The sequence below is a fragment of the Nicotiana sylvestris genome, chromosome 6 (assembly GCF_000393655.2).
Source record: "Nicotiana sylvestris chromosome 6, ASM39365v2, whole genome shotgun sequence".
Taxonomy (NCBI): Eukaryota; Viridiplantae; Streptophyta; class Magnoliopsida; order Solanales; family Solanaceae; genus Nicotiana; species Nicotiana sylvestris.
The window spans coordinates 123342827-123359370 of NC_091062.1; the positions used below are offsets into that span (position 1 = coordinate 123342827).

General features: G+C 37.6%; 1 protein-coding gene across 1 annotated transcript; it reads right to left on the reverse strand.

The window, feature by feature from the left end:
* Positions 1-744: 744 nt before the first annotated feature.
* On the reverse strand, positions 745-13510 carry LOC104220490 (AP-2 complex subunit alpha-1-like). The gene is made up of 27 exons (XM_009771369.2): positions 13059-13510; positions 11065-11196; positions 10563-10688; positions 10164-10226; positions 9986-10083; positions 9698-9905; positions 9356-9427; positions 9148-9240; positions 8555-8656; positions 8288-8385; positions 7601-7682; positions 7397-7485; positions 6430-6535; positions 6264-6329; positions 5013-5119; positions 4834-4938; positions 4609-4729; positions 4258-4437; positions 3913-4158; positions 3490-3570; positions 3244-3408; positions 3055-3141; positions 2852-2977; positions 2127-2207; positions 1956-2027; positions 1414-1493; positions 745-1326 (listed from the first exon to the last, which is right to left on the reverse strand). The coding sequence occupies exons 1-27, from the start codon at positions 13188-13190 to the stop codon at positions 1182-1184; spliced, it is 3063 nt and encodes a 1020-aa protein (XP_009769671.1). The 5' UTR covers positions 13191-13510; the 3' UTR covers positions 745-1181.
* Between the last annotated feature and the right edge of the window lie 3034 nt (positions 13511-16544).

The following is a 16544-nucleotide window of genomic DNA, read 5'->3' on the forward strand; positions in this document are numbered from 1 at the left end:
CATATTCAAGAAGCCATGGATATTCATATTATCTGCCGGTTAACTCATTTTCTATCCATATTAGATATGGGTCCGATCGGATAATTTATTCGTTGTTGCATTATCCGTTATAAATCTGTCATATTCAACCCGACCCGCCTGTTTGCCACCCCTAGTGCTACCTCTAGAACTAAGTAAGAAACTTCTGTGGCTAACAAGAAGATCATTTATCCGGTTATGGCTAATTTGCGTCACATAATTCAAGATGACAACCATACTATCTTTCGACAATCTTCGCAACTTCGTTAGAGGACTTCTAAGATGATGTACCTATTTCGACACTCATCGCATACAGGAAAGTTCAACTTGTGAGGATTTTAGTATTTCTTTCACCAAGCTAAAGACATTGTTGAAATTCGAAAAGGCACTCATGCATACGTTTGAAAATGAAATTCAGGTGTCACTATCCACTTCCATATATTGGATATTTTACCATGCACTTTCATTCATAATCTGGACCAAACAAAATGAAAATACTGCGTGGTTTAACCCAAGCGACGATGTTAAAAAACTGATAGCGCAAACCTAAAATTAATTAATTTCTTTCACAGCTCAAGACAGGCAATATCTTGAAATGAAAAAAAGAACCCTGTATGAATATATTGTATGCTGCTATAAATGAAGAGTGTTTCGGCTGCTCATTTAGATAGTTGAGTTATCATGTAAAAAACTTTTAATACATCTTCAACACATCATGGCAAGAAGTTCAATCAACGATCAATTTCTTCTTTTTTTCTCATTAAAATCGTAATACACTAAAATACATAGGGAGGAACAAACCAATGCAACACTTACAATCACCCTGTGCTACTGATACTACAGAACCAATTGTGTAAAGCCTGACTAAAAGCAAATATAAAATTTGAGGGAAAGAAGGAAAAGAACTAATAAGACCCTAAAAACTGTAGACCTCATGAAAGCACAAGATATTTGTGCAAAAGAATCTCAAAACTGACTCAACGTCCCAGAAAACGAATGATGTGCTATGCCAATCAGAAGTCTCACCCTCTCTTCCGCCAGCTCTGGCATCCTGGCATCCTGCTTTTCAATGTCCATCTTGACTTTTGGACGTGTCGGTGTGCAATATAGACAAATTTTACAGCTGTCGTTCCTGGACAAATTCATCCTCAAATTAAAACGACTTAAAGCAAACCAGCAAGCAGTGCCCCAGGATCTGACTCTGCGGGAGGTATAGGGGTTGGCTGAGTTTGGGGAGGCAATGGTGGTCCAGCAGCAGTGGGCTTTGTAGGGACAATAACCAATTGTTCCTTAATGAACTCCTTCAACCTGCATAGTGTGAAGGAAGTTCAAAAGTTAACTATAAGTTGGTAATGAACACCAAAAGTCACATTACATATCAGATTTCAGTCGTACTCGAATGTCAGAGTAGGATCTCCAGAAGCAACAGTCATACGCAGTTGAGTTCTATCAGCTGGATCTGTTTCTATTCTTACCTGTATAATTCAACCACAGATGTTAGATAATAGTTGCACAGTTTAGTAGTTTCAACTAAATGATACATTACTAATGCTGAAATCCTTGGAAGGTACAATAATTTCCACCTCTATCAGAAGGAAATGAGAACAGGCTAGTGTAAATATTTGTAAGACAACAGCTTTAAATCAGTCAAAGTTACAAATTCAGATTCAACCTCCCACCTAAAAAAGAACTAAAGAAAACATTTGAACAAAGATAATGAAAAATGAAATAGAGTGAGGTACAATTCCTCTTCTGCTATATTCTCAGCATACCACAGTTGTATTATTTCTCTCACTTAATGACACAAAAATATACCAAATTAGCAATGAATGGTTATGTTGAAACCATACACGTAACGATATTTAATTAAATCAATTTTCCATTCAGGACATTCTATTAAATCAATAAGGCACTAAACCATAAGACTACTAGCTTACCAAACACAACATGGCTCGTGTACTCTCGGAGTAGAAAGTTGTGCTAGCAACCAAATTATTTGCATTTGGATCCTGAACAAGAAATCAGAAAGTGAAACTTAATAGTTATGAAGCCCAAAATCCAACATGGACGGAGCCATACTAGAAGAAAGCTAAAAGATAAAAACTTACAAGCCCTGGACAAACCATTAACCGTAAACTGTTCAACAAGTTCGCCATTTCTGGAAGCGACATTGGTCTTACACCTCTAACCTGAGCATGGTAGCCAAATAAGTTTGAGATAGTAGTTGGGATCTAAGTTGCTCGGACTCGGGTGCGGGTATCCAATACGCGGACGGATCCGAGTATCGGATTCGGCAAAATCTAAATTTTAAAATTCAGGGTTGTGGATCGGGATATGGATACGGGTGCGGGGATTCGGCTAATAAAAAATAGAGCTATAAAATATTGTAAATTTTGAGAGATATTCTGTGAAAAACTTACATGAATATTGTCCTTATCAAAAAAAAATAAAAAAATACATGAATATTGTAAAATTCAATCTTTCATTCTCCAAGATGGACATTATTCTTTCATTCTCCTAAATTTATTTTATTTTTTATTTTGAGAAATCAAAATCTCAAATTTTCTACCAAATTTGTCGATGGACTTCGGTCAAAGTGTCCGAAGTCTGTTGATCGAATCCGGGACGTATCCCGCTCCCGTCCCTGTCGGGACGGGGACGGCACCAAAATCGAAGAGTCCGCGCAACTTAGGTTGAGATCACAATGTAGGATACGTATACATATACAAGATGGAAAGAAGTCCAGGATTTTACTATTAACGTTCTTAATTCTTACACACAGTTAGATAGGTATGCTAGTCCCAAAGTCGAGCAAGAACATAAAATGAAATACCACTTCTTGGAGCTTCAGTGGAGGCCCAGATAGTGATCTCCACTGTGGAAAAAACTCTTCCGCAGATATTGATATAGGCTGAAAAAACTTATTCAAGATGGCAGGAAGTCGAAGTTTAACATTGACCTGTAAATGCTCAACAAGGTCAATACACATATTTATACGAATTGTGGATAGACGAATAGAAAATAAATGTTTCATACCAAATGCATCCCAAACTTATAGGAGAAGTCCAGGACGGCCACGTCCCTACTTGGATGGAGGTTGACTACTTCAAGAGGGCATTGAACCTGCAGAAGTTCATATCACTAGGTAATCACAAGTTGAAAGAAGACTGACAAGAAGAGAGTGAAAGAAGTCCACTCCTAACAAAAGCACAATAATAACCTAACCTGTGCACGAGGAGGAATTGTCTCGGGTACTAGTGACAGTTCCGATCTCAGATGAGATGGGGGCAATATCAGAGCCTGAACCGAAACAAGTGGAGACGTATTCTTATTTCCCAAGAAGAGGACAAGTCGTCCATGATGTGCCCGCCAATCTGCTTTTATGCCAATCTGAAATTGTGCCAACAAACTAAACTAAGCGCCAAAAGGTCCACCAGTGACAGTAATAGCAAACAAGAAAAAAGTAAGTACCTGAATATAAGGATCCTCATACAGTATACCGCTGTCTTTGAGGCACAAGGCAAGAAACCTTTCTGCAATATTTCCTATTGGCTACAACCATGAATTGTAAAACAAGATGGTCAGAAGCATGAAACTAGAGAAGATCAGAGGAATCATAATAAATTATAAATGGAAAACAAGCTCTCTGATTTTGGAAATGTGATCACATCAGACTTTAGCTGGAATCAGTTAAAAGAACTTACACTGGCCAGTAACATATGTTTGTGGTCATGGCATAAATGCCCCTATTTAGAGCTTATTTTAAATTTAGTAAAATGACCATGGGAACCCCAAACAGAAGGAGAGGGGAACCATCTTTCTTTCAGAACATTAGAAGTCATTACATGAAAGCCAGAAGGTAAATCATATTCACCAAGTTGGACTAAGCAATACCTGGACTGTTGCAGTCTGTTCTTCAACAGGTGCAAGTGCTAGCGCATCCTCTGCATTTGGAGCAACGCCAACACCAGAGCCCAAATTATGGACAGGTTGGGTAGCAGCAGGTTGATGGCCTTCAATAGCTAGTGGACCTAAAAGATCTCCCAGGACATCAGGTGAAGGTGCTGAAGGAGGTTGAGGATCCACAACGGTCAAAGTTCCATTCGGCTCAATCTCCCCTTGATCTGCTGAGTTACGATCCTGACCATGCAGTAAATGTTAATTACGGTCTTATATTCACAGAATAAGCAATTAATCCTCAATTTTAAGTTCAGCATAATGGCGCTGGAAACATCTTACCACGTTGGTCATGCTTGGAACCTTTACTAAACCAAGGTGATTGACTGGTGGACTACCATTAGCAGGGCGCTGGTCTGTTACTACTAGAGCATTAGAGGTCTGCTGGTGTGTGCGCAACTTGATTGCACTTTGTTCAGCAGTATCAGCCTCAGTATCTTCTGCTTTTTTGATCAATGAGGACTACATCCAAAGAGTACTTGTGACTCAAATCAAAAAGGAAAAGAACAAAACGATATATTGTGCACTTGAGACGGCAAATGATGCAGAAGAAGGCCAGCCCTCAAACCAAAAGGTTAATTATGCAAATATAGTGCAGATAATAATTAATCAAATGCAAAGTTGCTTAAATACCTGTCGCTCAGGGAACTTAGGCATTTCAGCTAAGACATCCATTAAAGCTGCACCTTTCTTGCTCAACTCTAAGTATTCCACAGCCCGTTGCTGTATTTCAGCATCGATGCAGCTCTCATATCTAGGATATATGTGCAGTTCTATCGATTAGCTGAATTAATCTGGATATCTTGGCACAATTAACTACATACAGAATGCATAGATTACTACATTGTAAAAACTTACTTTCTGAATATTGTCCATATTTGATTCTGTAGCTCCGGATCCGGTGGTTGTGTATGCATCAAAATTTTTGCGTATGTCGAAAGAAGAATTGGAATTGTTGAAGTCCTGAATGATATAACTGGTATAAGATGAGAAAAGAAATGATGAAAAGACGAGATCAAATGTCAAAATGCCCTTACGAAACAGTAGGAAGCTTCTCATGAATGAGGCTGAATATTTCCTTCGGACTACATCCTGGCCTTCTAGCAAGAAGATGGCTGTATTCTCCAAGGATATATGCACTTACCTGCTCCATCATACGACAGCAAAATTAAATATTCCATTAGATTCCAAATAGTGTTTTGTTTCCATCATTGACATGAGATAGGACAGCCCACAGATCAAAATGTAAAATAGGAGCTTGTGCAGAAGAATTTTTGCTCTTTGGGAGCTTATGCTTGCACTATTGCAATTAACCAGTAAAACTTGAAAAGAAACTGAACACTCAGCAAAACTCTAAGAGACTTTTTTTTAATCAGTTAAAACTCTATGACAGGGTTAGGTAAAGTAGCCAAGAACGAAGTACAAGACAACCCATGTCAGTGTGAGAAGGCAATGCAAGTGTTATCTTTAAGTGCTATATGCTTGAGATTGCAATCTTGGACCAATAGAAGGTCCATGTAAAACAGAGGCGTGCAAAACCAGGATCTAGAATTGATAAGGACATGGCTCGCTTAACTTTTGAACCCTCAAGAACCAAGCCTATTCCTGGTATGAGGTATGCACTAGATCAAGGTGCAACACAATTCTCTAGATCAAGGTGAAGTTGTTTTCAGTGGTATAATGGAATGTTACAGACGTCTCAAGTCAATCTCTCTCTACATTTTTTGGAAGGAACATCTTCAGCCATTCTTCCACCTGGGAGTCAGATATCCAAGACTTGGTTTTCACTACTTGTTCCATGTGTCTTCAGGTGATAGGAGACAACTTCTAATCATTTGTCCTTGAGTATGTTATATGCCAATACCAATGTTAAATAAAATAAGATGTTGAGAAATTCAGAACTGGAAGCTCATGAGTGTTTCTCTAATAGGTAAAAGCAAAATACAATCAAGCATATGCAAGCACAAATTCCAAAGCTAGATTAATCCCTCAGTACAATTCTTTTCCAGTTGTTAGATTTCCATAATTATCCATGTCATAGTTGACGATAGCACTGCAGACATACAAAGGCTTATTTGAGGATGGATGTGCACAACAGCTATGTACAAGCAAAGAAAGATATAACAGCAGTTCCATTTTTTTCTGCAGTCTTCACATCCTATTTACAGCTCATGCATATTCACTATATCAAATGACTGGGCTAGCCACAATATGCAGCAAGAACATACAGAGGGTTTATAATTTTTTGCAACACTAACAGGGTGTAGTATTATAGCAAAAGAACGCACCTTGACCATTGTTTCATGAATGGCAGGCTTATCAAGATATTCTCTGGCTTTCAAAGCTGCATAAGGCTGAGGAAAGAGGTTCGGAAATAAGACATAGAGTAGACTGAATTCCACCAATAAAGAAGCTGAGACCACATTGCAGCAATGGAAGGACATCTATAGTTACCTGAAGATCTTCATTGTTAGTAACAAACTGCACTACGCGGAACCAAATGTCATCACTGACAAAATCGCCAGCTTTATCAATTAATTGAAGGATGACATCGACATACCTGCATGTGAACCATGAGTACACTCTTAGATGTCATCACACACGTAGAGCAACAAGGAAACAGTTCTCGTGGACATCTAGATCTTGAGTGCTTAAAAACACTAAAGGTGCTAGAATCAGAGTTATGAATATGCAAAGATAAAAACACGAGATTTTGCATGAAACAATTTTTGAAGAGTGATTTCAAACTTCTATTCCAATTTGATATATTTTGATTGACTAGAAAAATTCCCTGGGAAGGTTCCCGTTAATGATTAAACTGAAGGACTAAGAAGACAAGATTTTTAAATTTTGACAGCCTTAAAAAAAGAAGGTAAGGTGAAATTAGGCAATTATATATTAATATATAGTTCAAGAAAAGTACATTTTCATTTAGTCGATAAGAAATCTGATGTCTCATTTTCTTTTTGAAAAGGTGAATCCAACGTCTCATTTCCAAAATATAAATCACGTCTTCTCTCATAACCTCTCCCAACATAAGGCACTTCTGATTTAATAGATTGCTTACTGCGAGCACCATTTTCACATGCAGGAATTCAATCAATCAACATGGGAGCAGAGATGCAATACATGTGATTGTTACATTGAGAATCAAAGAAGTAGATTGGCAACTCATGAACATCAGTTTACGTGTTTCAAGTAGTAGAACTACCCTAGGCCTGTCAACGGGGAAGGCCTAGACCCAGTTTATTTTGCACCTTGTCCATCTGTAAGGTTATATATCATATTGACTAGCTGAAGCCATTAAACAACATACCCTACATTGACACAGGTATACATCATTTTGTGACGCACCAACAGTTTTCGTGATACATAATACATGACACCAATGTGCATTTCACATTGCATATTAATTTCATACCATGAGAGATCAGGAGCAAACTTCTCCGCGAGAATTGCTATTTTAAGTGACAATTCTTCACGCATCACAAACTCTGCTGTACTGAGATACTGAAAACACATAAAGTTAGTTGCATATTCTTCTTTACCTTCTCCAACATAAAATAGCATTGAAAAGCAAAATTCAGAAAAAAATTGATCCATCCACAGTCAGGTGGTAATATACCTGTAATAATTCTTCTACGATGTCTTTTGCATTAGAAACATCACACATGCCATATAGTAAATCAAGGGCACGTCTCCTAATACTGTAAGGAGTAATTAAAATCAGTAGAGGAAGCAATTGAATCCTCTGATTAGTACGAACATGTGATAGACTGAGTGGTGCTAGACAGAGTTTCAAAGTACCAAAAGAAAAAGGGAAACAGCAATTTGAAGAAAGAACACTGCAGACAATCAAATAAGACTCCAGATGTATTATCAGACAATTGATAAGCAACTAAATTTCTTTAAGTGATCAATTTCCAAAAGGGTTTTTGTTGCCGTGCGAAGTATATTTTACTAAATTATATTTTTCAGAAAACCAAACAAAATAAAGAGATTCATAAAGCCAACTCCAACTTATTTGGAACTGGAAAAAAAAAGGCAGCCCGGTGCACTAAGCTCCCGCTATGCGCGGAGTCTGGGGAAGGGCCGGACCACAAGGGTCTATTATACGCAGTCTTACCCTGCATTTCTGCAAGAGGTTATTTCCACGGCTCGAACCCGTGACCTCCTGGTCACATGACAACAACTTTATCAGTTACAAGGGTCCGCCTTCCTTATTTGGAACTGAGAACTGATTAATTCATATTTTGAAAACCACCAAAGATTTGGGGCAGAAGATAGGGGAAAAACAAGACTCAAAATCTACCTGATATCAGGATCCTTCAGTGAGGTAATAATCTGAGCTTGATGTCTTTTGATAATGTCCTGTACATCTGTGACCATCAACATCCGAGTCATATTCTCCTGCATTTCGGCAATAATAACATTAGGAAATCAGAATTGTCTAGGCGGCATGCTGTTAACTGGAGTTATTCACAAATTAGTTTGTCAAAAATTTGGCATATACACGTTACACAGTGCCACTGATGGACTAAAAGACCTTGTGCATAGCTTGTATGCTGCTACGACTTACCAAGCCAAGATAACGAATATTTGGCTCACGGACAGCAATGAATTTCCCAAGCAACGCAACACACTGAGACATCATTTCCTTTTCGGCATCAAGATGCATGACCTGCAGTAAAGCAATTAGAATTTAGCTGTCAAGTCTTACGAGAAAGCAGGGGACAGAGAAGAACTTAAAACAGCAGATCAAGTTTTGAAAATCTTAATAATGCAAAATAGCATGTCTTAGCACATAATGTTCCCAAAGGGTTAAGAGTTGCGAATTTTCTTGAGGAACAAGCAGCGGCTTTTTGATAAAGGAGTAGCTATCAGAGTGGCAAGAATAAAAAGAATGCACATAATTTCATGGAGAACGTTTCAGGTCACTGAGCTGCCAAATATTGATTTAGCAATTTGTCAGAAATCAGAATGCTTTCCAAGAAAACATGACTCTAGAATTTATAATCACCAGGCACTTGATTTGATGAAAACTGTTCTCCATAAAGAACTAAGTTACTAAATGTCAGATTCCATAGCCATTAGCACTGAACTTCATAGAAAGCATGAGACTGTATCTCAAGAACACGCAAGAAGAACGACCTGTTACAATTAGAAACTTACAAGAGCAAGGGCTTCAAATAGGACTGCATGTGACGCATTGTTTTTGTTCACATTTTTCACCACATCAGTTCCCATCAATATCCGTTGCAAAACCTAATTGAATGAAATGAAATGAGTTTTGGGATTTTACTCCAGATTCTTTTTTTCTGGCATGTACAAATAAATGATATGTTTGCAGTAAACGAGCATCTTTTACAGGTGAGAATACCTCAAACAATGATCTTCTAGTGCTCGGATCTTCAATTGTCGGAAAATATTGAAGAGCCCGCATAGTCTTCACCTAAGATCAAATCAAAAAAATTAAAGATGATATGTGAGCAGAGATCACCATTTTGTTCTTAAGTTGCTGGCGTCGGTACATCAAATTTATCATTTTAAGGATCAGCCTACCCACTCACCCAATTTTTAACGCCATGCACTGATGTGCATATATTGACTATAATCCAATTGGAAAGCATATGTGTGTTTCAAGGTTCATCGGCAAAATATGCAGTTTTTTCCACAGACAATACTGGGTTCGGTAAAATTCAACAGTAAGGAGTAAACAAACCTGAAGCCAGGGAGATGGGATCCCATAGTACGTATATTCTTGTGGAATATCTTGGTTCCTGGCAAGCCTTTCCAACACTTTAACACATTTTGGAAGACAACTCCAATATGCTTCATGGTTACTAGCCACTAATGCAACTAGAAGGCTCATGGAAGATGTCAAAACACCAAAATCCCGTTCATCCAGTAGTTGTGCCATCCTATCTGACCTGGAATATGAGGAAACTCCAACCGCTGAAACACGAATGAAGTCATTCCATAAACCATTCAAATACATAATTACACATACCAGCCATCAACATTCACGACGTCAGGATTTTTCCTAAAAAGACGCAGGAGACATAGGGCAGCCTTCTTCCTCACAAGTGGCCTGCAACTGCTTGATATCTTGCAGCACAAAAAGAAGGTCAAAAAAGAGTCAACCTCAATTTTAAACTCACACGCTCAATGCTGTAAGTATCACTTACGAGTAACTTCTGAACATCAGGTGCCAGAGATTCAGCAAATTCCCTTCCCCCAGTATTTCCAACCTGCGTATATACATGAACATTTACAATTTGAAATACAACACAACAACTACCCAGTATAATCCCACCAAGTGGGGTCTGGGTATATACATGAACATTTACAATTTGAAATACAACACAACAACTACCCAGTATAATCCCACCAAGTGGGGTCTGGGGAGGGTAGGATGTACCCCTACCCTTTCCAGGGTAGGGAGACTTACAATTTGAAATATATGGAAAAAAAAAACAAAGCTTCAATACATTGCAGGCAAAAAATTCCTTTCCAGGAAAAGCAAATAACAACACAAGATTTTCATATATGAAAGTAAAGAGCAACAAAACATCTGTGACCCGTACCAAAGTCAATGCTAGACACTGGAAAGTCTCGTTGCGGCCTATTATGTCATTGCGTACTGTATTAATTGCTAATCTCAAAAAATCGTGGTTCTCATTGAGCAAACATGATGTGACTATGTACCCAACCTGCAAAACACAAAAACGCAATCAGTCAAACCTCAAAGTCCTTGCTTCAAATATTTACACAAAATAGAAGCTGCAGCACAGGGAAGACTAGAATGTGCACCACCTCCATCTTGAACTAGTATGTATGTATGTATGAAGATTACCAAGTACAAAAAAGATGTATCACACAATAACATTCTCCAACTATTTCTATAAAGCCGTGGTTTCAATAGTTTTAAGAGAAAGTACAGCTGAAAGTATAGATATCAACTTCTAGAACGAAATAGGAGTACCTTATTTTTTTTGATAACCGAGAAATAGGATTACCTTAAGTTACCATAATTCCTAGGTGATTACTTATCCATGTGATTGAATGAAAAGAAGAACGAGGACGCACCTGCTTCTCGGGATACTTTGGAGCAGATATCAGAGATACAGCTTCCATGTGACCAAAATCCACATCATAACCAAGCATATAAATGTAAAGCATTTTCCAGACATATTTTTTCTTTTCATAAGGTGTCAACCCCTGTTGCAAAAAAAATAAGTATAAACTCCATCCCCATGGTTGAAGCAGATTAAATTTTACAGCCAAGGCAGCTCTAACCAAGCTATATAGACAGATCAAGAAACATAGAAATTAAACAAGCAACAAAGTAAGGAAACACTATGATGGAGCATCTGCCATCTGGTCCCAGTTATTCACTAAAAAATATTTGAGTATTACAATTTCACTAATGCATTTGCCTTGTATATATCTGACTATGTCCTCCAATTCCACTATTTATTTAGGAGAGTATCAAACAAATATGAACAAATTAGGCATCTAAACTCCTTCTTATCCAATTTTTGCCCCTTCTGGTTGATTAATCGCAATAAGTAGTGTCACTAAAAATAGGTTGAAAATATCTCTATTTTCCTCCTCCCTTCATCTATAACATCCCCTTTGATTGAACAAGCAAAAAAGAGGCTAGATGAGATGTTTCATCATTTTGAGAGAGAGAGAGCATTTGGAGACAATCCAATGTTCACAAAAATGTCATATAGTTAGCTCCTTCCCCTCCTTTGAATAGCACCTCAATAAAAAAAGCATTTGAGATATCTTCATTGAAAATCTAATTCTACATCTTTCTTTGTTTTACCGCTAGTTCAATGTCCAACTTGGAACACATAGGATCTAAGTTCAATACCTTACATATGCAAAAAACCTGCAGAAACCTCAATAGATTTTTTTTGTTAGTACAGCATCCTCAGTACTCAGTAGATGAATGCATATTATCATGCATCTTAACAAAACTATGGGACCCTAGTTAGAGCATTACCTTGTATCAACAATATGGTGGAAAGAACTCGATACTATTCTGGTTGTAAAGCCAACCCTGCTCATATCCCTTTTACCATATAGAATATTCTTGTAAAGGCTTAACAATTGCAGGATCACTGCACCCTCAGTAGACAATAACTGTTATAGATGCTAATTCAAAGTCCTTAACTATGTAGCATCTTAATCGAACATCATCTCTACCAACTCGGATAGTTCTACAGCTTATACCTAGAGTTTGTTTCGAACTTCTATGCTTTACATGATAACACATAAGGAATTCAGCTATCACTGTAGTTTATATAAACAAGCAGTCTTTTGTTTCTTCCTTTCCCGCCTTAGCCAATCTAATAATGTTAGGGGCATAGTTCTTAAGGGCTTGAACAGATACATCACCAAGAACAATTCAAAAGTTAACAACTGTCACGTGGATATATGGATCCACATTTAGACAGGATCAGTTGACACCTGCATTTACCACAAAATTGTTCAAGTTGCATGATAACACAAAGTGATTCCTCACAACTCTAATTGTTATTCAGGCTAATGAAATCATCTCAATTCAATATCATCCACTAGAAAATATAAAAGATACGTATATCTTTTTCTGACCTAGACCTTCACACTGCTATCTTAACTAGCCTAAATCGGGCATTCTTTACCTAACAAGCAAATAGTAACTAAGTATCTAGTAAATTCAAAACTGGATCAATCTTAATGATTTCTTACAATGCATTCAAATCTTTCGCGGAATACTTATCCTGTTAAAACACAAGAATGAATTCAATAAGTGCATACGGCTTCAACTTAACTAGCAGATACCTCTTTAATACCCCGTTCCCAAGCAGTTTAACCTAAGCCCAAAATCAAACAAAAGGACCTACTAGTTAAACCATATACACAGCATAGCTCATAGTAATAAAAAATGCAATAACATTTCAGCTGAAGATATAAATCAAAACAAACCCCAATATTGCAATTACGCGATAAACAGAAAGCAAAACCCTTCGCATACATTTACACATCAATGAAAATTATCAAGGATTCACATATATAAAGAAAGTAGTGACCTTTTCGTTTTTGAAGCGAGTACGAATATTGCCAAGCTCTTTATCAACACGAAGACGCTCTGCCTCTTTGTTCTGGCAATTTCGAATGTCGCTTATGAACACTGACAAACCTCTCATCCCCGATAACGCCATCAGATCCAAACCCAAGAGAGAGAGGCTTTGACTATCTTTCTAGATCCCTAGCAAAGAGAGATCTTCTCCTATAAGATCGAGCCTCACAATTCACCTAAATACGCGTATAAATTTCTTGCTTCTCCTTTACATACAATATATGTGGATATATGGTGGGGAGTGGAGGTGGGGTGGGGGGTAGAAGGTGGACTGAGAAATTTGGAAAAGCCGTCAGGGCAGCGGAGGAAGACGACTTTTAGTTTAGTTTAATTTGACGATACAGAGAAGCATCATTTCCATTTCCATTTCCCTTTCCGTTTCCGTTTCCGTTTCCGTTTCTGTTTCCGTTTGTTTCATTTGAATTTCTGATTTTAATTTATTTGGAAAAAACAAAATGATTTTGTTCTCCCTTCTTTATCTTTCCATTTATGAGAATTAATTGCGCACTGTTGGTCATGTCAATGTAACGGTGGACCCAAGTTTTTGAATTTTGTTGGGTGGGTTCGGATCTTCTCTTTGACCCGAAATACACTTGGATGTATTGATCCACACAGGCTGTAATTCTCTTTTTAGTTTCCCACCCAGTGTTCGGTGCCCGCATTGGAGCCCAACTATATCCAAATTCGCGCCGGGTAAGGCCCAGCGCTCCCTACCAAGGATTTTTCCATACCTAGGGCTCGAACTCGATACTTCTGGTTAAGAAAAGAGCAGCATCATCCACTGCACCACTATCACTTGATGGACACATGCTGTAATTCTGTTATCTCCTAAAAGACATTTCATATTTTAATTTCAAAAAATGCTGCTGCAAGTAGCATACATAAGATTTTGTAAAAAGTGATGCGCTCATAATTCCACTTTTAGATGAATTTGAATCTAGGATGATAATCTTCATTCTAAATTGATACTCCGTTTTTTTATTTTATTTTTAAGTGGTATCGACCTATTAAATATACATATTGTTTATATATATATATATATATACACACACTTTGAAAAAAAATCCGTGAAAATATATTAGATTAAATATATATTCCATTAAAATCTTTAATTCAAGTTGAGAATAATAAGTTGTTAGTTGGATATCTATCAGTATGAAGAACCTTCAAAAGTTTAAGATGGGTGCCTGTGCCTCCAATAAAAGTAGTGGCATCATGTGGTAGTTGGATCTCGTCGCAATATTTGTAGTGGAAGGTGCCAAATTAAGTTTAAAAAGGCAAGTAAAAAAGGAGTATAGCAGTAGGATTGTAGAAAAGATGATTATTCTTTTCTTCAACTAGTCTTTAGCTGGCTTGCTAAATGATAAAGGCCACCTAGCCTAGCATCATTATATTTTCTGAATGCCTCCTTTGGGTGTGATTCGCATATTGTCTTTAATTACTCCCTAAAGATCAGAAAATAAAACGATCAACTTATTCACAAAAATAAAGTGGGACGTCTTTTATAAATTCGATTTTCCTTATAACAAGGCACCACAACCTTTGCCTGTATTAATCAAATCATAAACGTTATAAACCTCCATAATATTTGAAGTTCCTGTATTTGTTTAATCAATCACTTATACTGACACGCTCATTCATTTGAGTCCGAATAAACAATCACTAATATTGAGACTAATTTTTTAAACCATTTGAGGATGTAAATTTGTGCTTCTAATGAATGGAAGCCCTTGGCATGCTTGTTCAAATAGCTAAAGTAGTCGCTCATCCAAACGCTTAAATTAAAAATAAAAATAGTACGTGGATATATAATATATACATAATTTATATATTATATGTGTATGGTTGTATAAAATCAATGTATAATCTATGTATATGATTAGAAAAAGTAAATAATGAATATAACCGGGTATTTGTGTAGATATCCCATTTAAATATTGGTGCTCTAGATTCATCCGCAGCTTATGCTTTTTTTTTGTTGGTTGAATGGATATTTATATAGCTAGCAAAAGACGTTATACAGTTAAGTCATTGTTTGGGGTACTGTAGTACCCCTTCTGCAGCAATGTTTTGGATAATTGTTTCCATATTACAACCCACAAAAAACATAATCAAATCGGTTCCTAGGATGTCTGCCCAAAATACATCATTGACAAACATCAGAGGAACTGCTGGTATGCTAGATCTATTCAAAAAGACTGTCTTTGTTGCTTCATTGGCCAAAGCATCTGCCACTCTATTCTGCTCCCGGTAAGTGTGCTTCACCACAACCCTGTCCATCCTGCATATTAAGGACCTGCATTCACAAATTATAGGATCGTAAGTGAGGTTACCTGTTAATAGCATTTGTATGATTTCAGTTGAGTCAGTATTACTTTCAAGAGGAACCAAATTATTTTGTTCCGCAAGTTGAAGTCCTTTTAGGAGGGCCTTCAGTTCTGCCATAGTGTTGGTTGTATGAGGGATATTCTCCATAAACCCCATTATCCAATCTCCATTGTGATTTCTGAAAACCCCACATATTCCTCCTATTACTGGGTTCTCTTTAGCTGCTCCATCTGTATTTAGTTTGTAGGATCCTCTTTTTGGTGGCTCCCATTTGATTGTGATTTGGTGTTTTATTTTGGTGGAACCATTTTTAGTCAACATGAGGTATTCTGTGGCTTTGGAGATGGTGTTGGAAGAGTTGATAAGCTCCTTTTTGTCATTAAAGAGGTTGTTGTTTCTGGTTAACCAGATATGCCAGAAACAGAAGGGGATGATGTTTTCCTAGAGAATGAGGCTATTGAAAGGCTTTTTCCTAATTGAACTCCCGGTTGATGGCCATTGTTGGGCTGAAAATATTGGGGTTTTGTTGTCTATTTTCACTAGATGCTTTGGAGAGCATGTCATTCCAAAAGCGTACTACATTGGTGCACTCAAAGAAGATATGGTCGATTGTTTCTTGACCATTATTGCAATAGGAGCACTCGGGATCACAATTGACCCCTATTCTGTGGGAATAGCTCTTTGTGGGTAGCCTTTTGTGGGTAAGCAGCCAGATGAAGTTCTTAATTTTGTTGGGTGCTTGGAGTTTCCATACCCGTTTGAAGGATCCTTCATCATCTATTTCAAAGCTGTTATTTACCTTGCTTAGAAGAGAGTAAGCAGAACTGTTTGAGTAGTAGCCACTGATAGTTAATCCCCAGATGAGGGTGTCCTCTTTTGTTGGATTTGGAGGAACAAAAACAGAGTCTAACAAGTTGAGGATGCTAGGGGGAGGTCCATGGATAAGGTGGATAGGTCCCAAGCCCCTGAATTGTAGACTGAGTCCACCTTGGCATTTAGGTCATTATGGGACAGTAGGCCCTCAATCAATTTCCTAATTGCCGATTGATTGGGTATCCAAGCATCATTCATAAAGCTGACCCTATTTCCTTTGTGAACTACCCATCTG